This window comes from Lactuca serriola, chromosome 1 (genome assembly GCF_051521515.1).
Source record: "Lactuca serriola cultivar US96UC23 chromosome 1, Lser_US96UC23_V15, whole genome shotgun sequence".
Classification (NCBI taxonomy): Eukaryota; Viridiplantae; Streptophyta; class Magnoliopsida; order Asterales; family Asteraceae; genus Lactuca; species Lactuca serriola.
Window position 1 is genome coordinate 71,404,971 of NC_136408.1, and position 10,227 is coordinate 71,415,197.

The window sequence follows — 10,227 nt, forward strand, 5'->3', positions numbered from 1 at the left end:
TCTTTCCCTTGTATCGTTCTCCTCAATACAATTCCATTTTTTTTGCCATTGTAACATCCCAAAACATGACATAAAATTTTTCATTTTAAATTATCAGTTCACATAGTATTTGTCCAAAAACCCATTGTAGTATCAAAAGTGTCGTAATTATCAAATTACAATAATAATCATCAATGCGAAAAATCATCAGGGGGATAATGTTGTGCAGTCAAGTCAGAGTCTTCCCTTTAGAACTAAAGCTACCTGAAAACATTCAAACCACAAATCGTAAACACAATGCTTAGTAAGTTCCCCAAAATACAATATAGTATACATACATTGTCATAAGCTACCCCCATGGTCTTGCATACAAGTGTCATGGGCTACCCCCATGGTCTTTCATACCATTGTCATGGGCTTCCCTTATAGTGCCTTGGCTGCCCCATGGTCTTATACACAAGTGTCATTGGCTACCCCCATGACATTTCATACAAATGTCACGGGTTACCCCGGGGTCTAAGTACACATTGCACAAAGAAGGTAAAAGTACACGTTACACGAGTAATGATGATTCGTATATGGCAGCGATATGATATATTGTCGCGCAAGATAGATGAATGTAATATGACGTTACCTATGATATTTTTTATGCATTATTTATAATTTGTATTTTATTTCTGTATGAACGTAATTTTAATTTTATCATGGTATAAAAATGTTTGAAAAAGAATATATTATATGATTTGTAAAAAAATGTTTAAAAAATTAAAAATTTTGTTTAGTCATTTTACAGGTAAAAGTTAAATCAAATACTTTTTAAAAGTTTATTGATTGTTTTTTATTACTAAAGCTTAAGGGAGTAAAACATAACATGCTATGCTGCCACGTCATTTTTAAAGTAAGAAGCTCTTTGTCGTGTCATTTTTACTACACAACATGAATGACATGATATTTTTAAGGGGTGGATGAATTTGATAAAAAAAATAATAAAACAAATAAATAAATAAACACATTCACATACACATTCTTTCTTCTCTCTTTTATCAACACTAAGGACATCTCCAACTCACCCTCAAACTTTATTTATTCATCCATTCTTCTCCAACCCTATCTCATTTTCACCTCTATTTTTTGAGATATGAATAGTATTCCCTCATATATGGGGGAATACTATTCATATTTCAAAAAATGGAGGTGAAATTTGGTTGCCAATTTTAATCATTCTCGTTTTTATTTTATACATTTATAGTTTATTTTATCTACTAATTATAATTTAAATTTAATATTTAATATTTATAATATCATATTATATACTAATTTATATTAATTAATCATAAATATAGAGTTTAATTAATATAGGGGTGTATTTGACAATATATATAAGTTATAAAAATAAAATATTCTGGGAATATATTTTTTGGGATAAAAAATAAGGTAAAAAATAAAATAGGATTTGAAATGAAACACTATTTATTCTGTTTTTTACCTATTTATAAGAGAAAAAATAAAGATAAACCGGTCTAAAATACCATTTGATTTGATTTTACCATTATGTGATGCTATCTTTTACTCAAATTGTATTTATATCACATGCCAAACAAATAGCTAATATTTTTGTCACCCAGTGGCTCCCTCAAGCCTAATCCAAACTCTTTAAGTAAGCCCAATAAAAAAAAAAACCCTACTAGCATCAAAAGGTGGGGAATAATCGAGGCTCCTTCATATATCGGCCTTTCTTCCTCATCGAATCACTTGTTCGCATACACACTTTCCAAAGCACCAAAAGCACAGGCGCATCCACGCATATAGTCGACCTCGGTACGTTTTTGTTGAAAGTTTTTCTCTTTGTTTATGGATAACTTGTTTTAGTTTTTTATTGTTTTGAATCCATCGGTCCTTGACAAAGTATCTGGAAAAAATGTTTGATTTGCTACTCATTGTGAATTGTTCGTGTATGTTTTACAGATAAAATCAACTAAATGTTTAAAACTATAAATGAATGATAATATTAGTATATTAGGGCATCTAGGTTTAGGCCCAAGGGCCTTAGGGTTTAGGAAATTTCATCCCCAAAGAATGGGATAATAGATTCATTATAGAAGCTGAAGGGTACGATATCCCAAACAGCTGGATAAACACCGATTTGGATCAACTGATCCACTATATCCATGAAACAATTATTCACACAAAGCTTTAAAATAAACAGCTTTGAGACTCTTTATTGTCTGAGAGAAACTCCTGAATCTGAATTTGTTAGGTATCTTTTCAGTACACCTTTATCTTACAAAGGTATGCATGCATACAAGCTGTTCTGTTCTTGTGTGCATAAGTTGAAGAAGGACCCAAGTTGGCTACTTAACAATCTTCATTGTCATCAATTTGCACAAGCACTATCATCAATTCATGATAACTTGCAGAATTGGGAAGAAGGATCACCAAACTTCAATCCTGCTTTCAGATATGCGAGACTATTAGGTCCTCAATTCTTCTCGAATCTCCAAACAAAATCTTGTGCTGATTTAGTCTACTGTTTGGCGTGTATTATGGAGGACTTTGTTCAATCCACTGAGAATGACCAGCCTACTAAGGTAGGGTAGTATGTTAGCATCTGGGTTTAGGCCCAAGACCCTTAGGGTTTAGGTTAGGCCAAGGGCTCCTTATGTATCCCTATTTATATGAGGTTTAGCCCTCACTTAATTCCACCATTCTCCCTATTTATATAACAGATAATGCCTCATCATTTTCCCTCTTTTGATTTTTAAACAATCTATTATAATGCTAATTATCTATGGATTATATATATGATATTTGAAACATGATAGTTCTGCTGTGAATTAATAATGAAAATATCCATGGATACTCGGGTGTATACCTATTAACAACTTGTAACAGTTTGATCCCCTTTTTTTTTTTTTAATTTGTTACATGGTTTGCAGGTCTCTATAAAAGCTAAAAATACTGAAAGATGGAGTTTGTATTAGCAATCATTAGCCCGGTTATTGAATCTATAATGGTTCCTGTCAAGAAACAGCTAGGATATATCTTTTACTCCACAAAACATGTTACAAACATGAATACTAAAATGAAGCAACTAGATGCTGCAAGCCTTGATGTCAAAAATCACATGGAGGAACAACTGAAAAGGGTTGCAGAAGATAAGAAAATGTTTGATTATGTTGTGAAGGTGGTTATTGGGCAACAAATTGACATGTTTTCTATTCAGCAAACTGTGGCAGAATACATGGGTGAATCCCTCATTGAAACGAATAAAACTACAAGAGCAGATTGTCTTCGTATAACATTTGGGAACCCTCCAAAAGGTAGAAACAAGGTTTTAGTGATATTAGATGATGTATGGGAGACGATTGAACTCGAAGATATTGGACCGAGTCCTTTTCCCAACGACTTCAAGTTGTTGCTGACATCACGAAATAAAAATATTTGCAATAAAATTGCAGTAGAAGCCAATTTGGATATGACACTAGTAATAGTGGATGTGATGGAGGAGGTTGAAGCATTGAATTTCTTTTGGCAAATCATTGGGGTTTCAAAACAAGATGACGTGGAGCTGAATCAAATAGGAAGTGAAATTGTGAGAAGATGTGGTTTTTTGCACCTTGCCATCAACTTTGGTAGCCTTTCCAAACTTAGAAACTTTAGCTCCTGAAACTTAATTCCACCATTCTTCCTATGTGCAAGTACTTCCAAAACAGGACATTGTGAAACTGTAAGGACGCTCAAGCTTCACCAAACCACTTGCAATAGGGATTGTGAAGAGGTATCCTAAGTTTTCACACTTGAAAACATCAAGGACTCTTAGATTATTAAACGTCTGTTGGAGCCGATTCCAACCGATTCCGGTATAACTTCTTCAAGATCATTCATACCATCCACTTCTAAATAAAGCACCTGGGTTGTGGCAATGAATTTGAATCAAACTCATTGTCACAACCCAGGTGCTTTATTTAGAAGTGGATGGTATGAATGATCTTGAAGAAGTTGTATTGGAATCAGTTCGTCTTTCTCAACAGACGTTTAATAATCTAAGAGTCCTTAATGTTTTCAAGTGTGAAAATTTAAGATACCTCTTCATAATCTCTATTGCAAGTGGTTTGGTGAAGCTTGAGCGCCCTTACAGTTAAACAGTGTTCTGTTTTGGAAATACTTGCATATAATGAGAATGGTGGAATTAAGTTTCAGGAGCTAAAGTTTCTAAGTTTAGAAATGCTACCAAAGTTGATAGGTCTTTACAACACTGCTAATGTAATTGAGCTACCAAAGCTGGTGGAGTTGAAACTCGATGGCCTTCCTAATTTCACTACCATTTATCCTGAGAATACATCCCTGCAACATCTTCTATGCCCAGTAACATGTCTCCCAATCAACCATTCTTGAACAAAGAGGTACCTCTATATTAGAGATATTGAAAATTCTTAGTATTGATAAGCTGAAAGAGATATGGCCTTGTCAAATTTAGTGGTAACGACGAAGTTAATACGTGCATGTTGTGAGAGATTCATGTGAAGGAATGTGACAATCTTGTGAATCTGTTGCCAACAAATCCAATGTTGCTGCTGCATCATGTGGAAGAGATTAGTGTTTTTCAATGTGGAAGTATTGAAGTGTTATTTGACATCGACATGAGTTGTTTTGGGAAGAAAGCAATAGAAACATTGAATTTGCTCAGAAAAGCCGTGAGATATGTGATATCATTGAGCTTTTTATTTATATTTATATTTTGATGTTCGAGCGCTTATGTATGTGTCTCTATATACCACATGTATTTATATGTATGTATTCATATGTGTATGTAAATGTGATAGACCCTAGCTGAATCTACCAGATAACATAAGAATTCTAACATTTGCACTAAAAGAAATACTTGATAAAATTTAGATAATCCCTTTTGAGATGTGGGTGTCTCCAATGAAAGAACAAAGTTCTATAACATAATTCTTAGCTATTTTTCTCTACTATATCACCTGTATATTATTTTAGAAATAACTAACAATATTAAAGGGGTGTGATGGTTGGTTTGTAGAGTCAAAATGGTTGTGAAAGAGGTGTATGAATGGTTGTGATACTTCATAAAGGGCAACTAGAAATATGTGATGTATTCTGATGTAACCATGTGTGATTAATAAAAGTTACATTGATATGTTTGTATACTAAATGCAATTTTCTTTTATCCCATGTATGATGTGATGTGTCCATTTCTTGTGTTTGGTTAATCTGTGACCAACTTAGGAATAATTACACAAGTTTTTCTTGACTGGTTTGTATATATTCTTTTATTTTAATTTTTTAAATAGAGCATAAATTCATGGGTTGAAGCCTGAAGGTGCACAGTATGATGATCCATGGATGAAACTTTCTTATCTCATACCAGACAAGAAATTATTAAGAAAATAAAAAGGCATGAACCTAATTTGCTATAACATGAAATTTCCCTTGAAGAAGCACTTCATCCATGGATGCTTTCTTGGCAAAGAAAGATCGTATGTAGGAGAAAGTTACTGAAATGGACCCTATGTAACATAACGAACATAAATGGTAGACAAAATTACAGAATTGGTTCCTATGTAGGAGAGAGTTACAGAAATCAACCCTATGTAACAAAATTACGGAAGTTGTCCCTTTGTAAGACAAAATTACAGAAATGGTCACTCCCTGCAACGTATGGGTTTAAAACCCTCTTTTAATACAAGATTTAAGCTTCAAAATTATACTCCAACTATCCGTTTACAAGTTAAAAAAGGTTTAAAATATGAGTGATGAAAGGACGAAGCTGCGAGGCTTCCTCAATTATCGCTCGATTTTGAGTTTGAGTGGACCAAATTTTGAGGCTTCAATTTCAAGTTGAAGGGTTGAATTTTTGAGATTCTGCATGATTTTTTTAGCAAAAGGAACAGATTTTGCAAAGTTTAATTAAAAGACTAAAGACTTGCTACATCATAACGACAAAAAGTGGATCAGATTCGGTAAGAACTTACAATCTTAGTTGCAATCTCAAAATCTTAGTACCGATTTAACTTAGAAAATATCCTAGTGTGATCGAGATTGTTTTTTATTTATAGAATTTCACAATCGTATTATCTTAAGATCAAGATTAGGATCTTAACAACCATGAATCCACTATTCATTACATAAAATAAGTTGAACGTTGAAGTGATTATACATTAAAAACAAACCATAACGTAAGAAAAATTATTAGAGGTTATTGTTATTTGTTTTTACCCCCCCCCCCCCCCGGGCAGGAAGATGATGAATGCTCAGACTGCTGAGAGTCTTCAAATAGAATCCTTTTTTGTAAGAATATCAGCAATTTAATACATGGGACATGCATAACACCGACTTGTCCTTTTGCTAATTGTTCTCACACAAAATAAACATCAATTTCAATTTGCTTTCGACGTTTATATTGAAGAAGATTATCCGATAAATAAATAACACTGACATTGTCACAAATCACAATAGACGGGTGTGGCTTTTGTGACAGGAAATAACTTGAGTAGTAAATTTCAAACACAACATTGTCAATCCCTCGATAGAACACGGTTAATATATCATCTCATTGTGGTACAACAATTTACAAAAACACAGAATTTTCAAATCCAAACTTCACAAAAACATAAAAACACGATCCGTGAATGAGCAAAGATATAAAGTCATCTTGTTTAAAACTTAAAAGAAACTATTGTACTGACTAGTAAGAGAATCCTTAAGATTTTGATAAAGCCCAAACAGAGAGTACTGACGAAGGTTTTTAACCTCATACCATGAATTAAAAACCGATTCATGTTTATCAGTTCCAGAAAACGCAAGCTGTATTCCAATGCTACAATCAACTGTTCCTCCTCTGTTCTTGCAAGAATTAGTCCTGATTGCACAATCCTGATTGTTAAGGCACACAAAGTTGCTTTTTCCTGAACATGAAGAACACCCGTCTCTTTTCCAAAACAAGTTCTGTAGTCTCCCCTTTTGGAACTCCATCGCCTGTAGTCACACAATTATAAAATCTTTACTTTTAGTGACGCCCAATGAAATAGTGACATGTCAGCGGTAGTTGATATGATTATGATCTTACTAGGGTGAAACTGGTGACGATGTAGGTGCTGTTTGCAACAAAGGCAGGGATTGATCTTGCAGCGTATTTTCTACCAGCAAATGCCACCATATACCCACCAACGTTATCCTGTGTCAGTCAATATATCATTAAGGGTAAAATGGTCATTTACTTAGATCTAATCTCCCTTCTTCCAGACCTTTATCAGTGTTAACTATCTATATGACCAAACTAAAACCAAGTTGCAACTTTAAACAGTTACTTTTGATCATTTTCAATACTTGGCACCTAGAATAGAAAACAAACAGAATCATAAACTACAATAAGTTTGCCTTTTCTTCTTAGTGACAGATGATCAATAGCCCCTTTATACAGATTAATACCACCCTAGGTCTCACCAAATGCAACAATGTCACAAGTTCAGATGAAGAGAAACAAAAAAATATCAAGAATTAAACAGGCTTGTTCCCAATTTTCCTAAAGGGGGCACTCATACTGTCATACAAGCACAGATCTATGGAGGGGAGTGATGAATGTTCAATGTCTCCAAAACAGTCACTTTCTATCTAATTTCATGAACTCTTTCCGGCTCCTAAACCTTATGGCCATTAATACCTTCCATTTGGTATCAATGCGGAGGCTGGACGTTCAAAGCTTGTGAACTGCAGAACCCTAAATTGTTTGGCCTCTAGACTACGTTGTCCTCATCGATTATTCATGCTAAGTACAGATCCAAACTCAATCAATCCACAAAATTTATTATATAATCGCAATTAAAATCGACAAAATTGAAAAATTACCGGTGGAAAAGTACTGCTGTTGACCGTGAGAAGGGAGATCTCATCCACTTTTGGGCGAAAGACAGCGAGTTGTGAGTTCGAAAGAGAAAGCCTCCTATCGCAAGGTGACAACTGAACCGAGCTGTTGAAGAAAAACGCAGTCCTCGACGCAAAAACGATTCCGAAAGTGAAACCGTCCGATCTCTGTATGGTCGCATCGGTGCACGGCGAGAAGACGTTGTTATTGTCGCTGCTCGGTTCGACAAAACGCGTCGTCGTGGAGAGAATTGTTACGGCGACGATGAGTAGGATTGAAGTAACCGGAATCGCCATTGCCGCCGGGAAGATTCGAAAAAGGTCTAACGATGTTGACTCAGGTTTTGAAGGTTTTGTGCGTGTGTAGGTTGGAGTAAATTGACGCCGTTAGATTTAGCACGATGATGAAGGCCCATGACAGCTAATGCTGCTATGCGTTGGATTCTACGCATATTAATAACAATTATGGATTTTGTTATTTGATTGTTTCTTTTAAGTTCGATAAAATTATTACAAAACTTTTTAAAATAGTAATACGTTTTAAAGAAAGTTATCACGGATATGTTCTTACAGCATAAAATGAACATTTATTTTGTAATAAATAGGTTCATTGTGAAATATCTTTATGTTACAAACTATTTTTTCCCTGATTTATGATGTATTATGAAGTATAAGGCTATTGTTAATTTTTTTAGGAATCTTGCATTTTGCCATTGAGTGCAATTACTTTTCAGATGTACATTGTAAATTAGTTTTTATTGCGAAATCTGTATATTTTGTTGTATATAATTTCTCTTCAATACTTCAAAATATCATAATCTTCATCTTTAACAAGGACATTCATAATGCACTGAACTTACTAAAATTTAATGGATTCACATATCATCGTTCTACTTGTCATACAACTCTATTAAAGTTTTTTTACAATGCATTAAACTCTATAAAATTCAATGAAACATATTTATAAAATCTAATTTAAGATATATTGTATTTAATAATTAAACGTTTCATTTATTCTATTGAACTTCATATCCCTCAACTATATATTCAACTTTATAAAGTTTAATTTATTGAATGTCAATTAGACATGTCACATCATTCAACTTTCTTACTCAACTATGTATCGTGGATGCTCTAAATCTTCAAACACATTTTTCTTAATCAACCCTTGTAGGAAAGGTATTAATGGGAAAAGTTGGAAACTTTACCCCTCTAATAGTGTTTCTAGAGTGCATGAGAAGTTTGGTGTCCAGATATGAAGTGTACGGGTTTAATCTGTCAAAATGGCCCAAACAAAGCGAGGGAATCAGTGAGTCCAGGAAGGGACTCGACGAGTTGGAGTGATTTGTCCCGATTTTTGTCGCGGTAAAACTCGCCGAGTCTGAGCACTGACTCGACGAGTTGATTCAATGAATCGCGACAATTAGTAGCCAGGGAACTCGACGAGTCATGGGGTGACTCAACAAGTTGGTTCGCGATTTTAGAGTTCTAAGTTATAGAACTCGACGAGTTGATGAAGCAACTCGGCGAGTTAAGTCAACTCGGAGCGTTGACTTTAACCGTTGACTGTTGACTTTGACTTTGGCCAAGGTTGACCTAGTTAGACTTATGAGTATATTTTGGTTTGATATTGGTAGCTCAGGAAGCCGAAGGATCAACAGTTCAGGAAGTGCCAGATAGCAACCCGAGGGATATCAGCAGGACTTCAACAGTGCAAGGTGAGTCTCCTCATTGTGTGCATGGGTATAAGGCCACAATTTCGGCCCATTATGTTTGTGTATAGTAGGAAGACCCGAGGGTTAGCCCTAGGCATTGTATGTTATATGTTTCGGATCACGATCCGATGTCGGGCGACGCCCGTGGAATGTTAGTATGCTAGAGGTCTTTGTGATTCTTGCATGTGTCGGTACGATAGGTTCCGGACTAAGGTACGATGTCGGGGCAAGCCCGGGGAAGATTTATATGTGCATGTTAGATTATACTTATTGTTTTTGTGATACTTGCATGTGCCTGGTAGGGAGGTGAGTATGGGTGAGGTCTCGTATCTCATCACTAGCTAAGTATGGATGGGGTTCCATATCTCAATATTAGCAGAGTACGGGCGAGGCATGTGATAAGATAGAAGTGAGTGTGGGCGAGGTCCCGTATCTCACTAATAGTAGGAGTGTGGACGGGGTTCCGTAGCTCATCAGTATCAGACCAGGGGCGGGGCCCAAATTAGGCGGTGTAACAACTCAAATTTTCAAACAAATTTTTCATTTTAAAAATGTATTTATTTCCATTCAAAACAAGGCATAATAGTTTAAGTATTCTGTCAAATACAAATAATCAAAATCCCAAGATCATAAAAGTAGTCTTCAGTGTGTA

General features: G+C 35.0%; 2 protein-coding genes across 5 annotated transcripts; one reads left to right on the plus strand and one right to left on the minus strand.

Moving 5' to 3' along the window:
* Positions 1 to 1,662: 1,662 nt before the first annotated feature.
* LOC145091897 (putative disease resistance protein At4g14610) lies at positions 1,663 to 4,879 on the plus strand. Of its 4 annotated transcripts, none has more exons than XR_013702372.1 (3): positions 1,663 to 1,797; positions 2,916 to 4,382; positions 4,457 to 4,879. XR_013702372.1 is itself a non-coding variant. In XM_079029731.1 (3 exons), exon 3 carries the CDS (start codon positions 2,945 to 2,947, stop codon positions 3,644 to 3,646), a length of 702 nt encoding a protein of 233 aa, XP_078885857.1. In that variant the 5' UTR covers positions 1,667 to 1,797; positions 2,237 to 2,567; positions 2,916 to 2,944; the 3' UTR covers positions 3,647 to 4,879. The 4 variants fall into 4 exon arrangements, 3 of the variants coding, with proteins under 3 accessions (XP_078885848.1, XP_078885857.1, XP_078885863.1); XM_079029731.1 differs by adding an exon at positions 2,237 to 2,567 and having other exon boundaries at positions 1,667 to 1,797; positions 2,916 to 4,879; XM_079029737.1 differs by adding an exon at positions 2,249 to 2,567 and having other exon boundaries at positions 1,676 to 1,797; positions 2,916 to 4,879.
* A 1,619-nt stretch (positions 4,880 to 6,498) lies between these two features.
* LOC145091919 (uncharacterized) lies at positions 6,499 to 8,277 on the minus strand. Its single transcript, XM_079029754.1, has 3 exons — positions 7,846 to 8,277; positions 7,067 to 7,174; positions 6,499 to 6,975 (listed from the first exon to the last, which is right to left on the minus strand). The coding sequence occupies exons 1-3, from the start codon at positions 8,155 to 8,157 to the stop codon at positions 6,664 to 6,666; spliced, it is 732 nt and encodes a 243-aa protein (XP_078885880.1). The 5' UTR covers positions 8,158 to 8,277; the 3' UTR covers positions 6,499 to 6,663.
* Positions 8,278 to 10,227: the final 1,950 nt, after the last annotated feature.

Coding starts and splice junctions, on each gene's coding strand:
- LOC145091897 (XM_079029722.1), top strand. CDS start 2,945: ATGGAGTTTGTATTAGCAATCATTAGCCCGGTTATTGAATCTATAATG.
- LOC145091919 (XM_079029754.1), bottom strand. CDS start 8,157: ATGGCGATTCCGGTTACTTCAATCCTACTCATCGTCGCCGTAACAATT. Junction 7,175..7,845: donor ACAGCAGTACTTTTCCACCG/GTAATTTTTCAA, acceptor TGACTGACACAG/GATAACGTTGGTGGGTATAT. Junction 6,976..7,066: donor TCGTCACCAGTTTCACCCTA/GTAAGATCATAA, acceptor GTGTGACTACAG/GCGATGGAGTTCCAAAAGGG.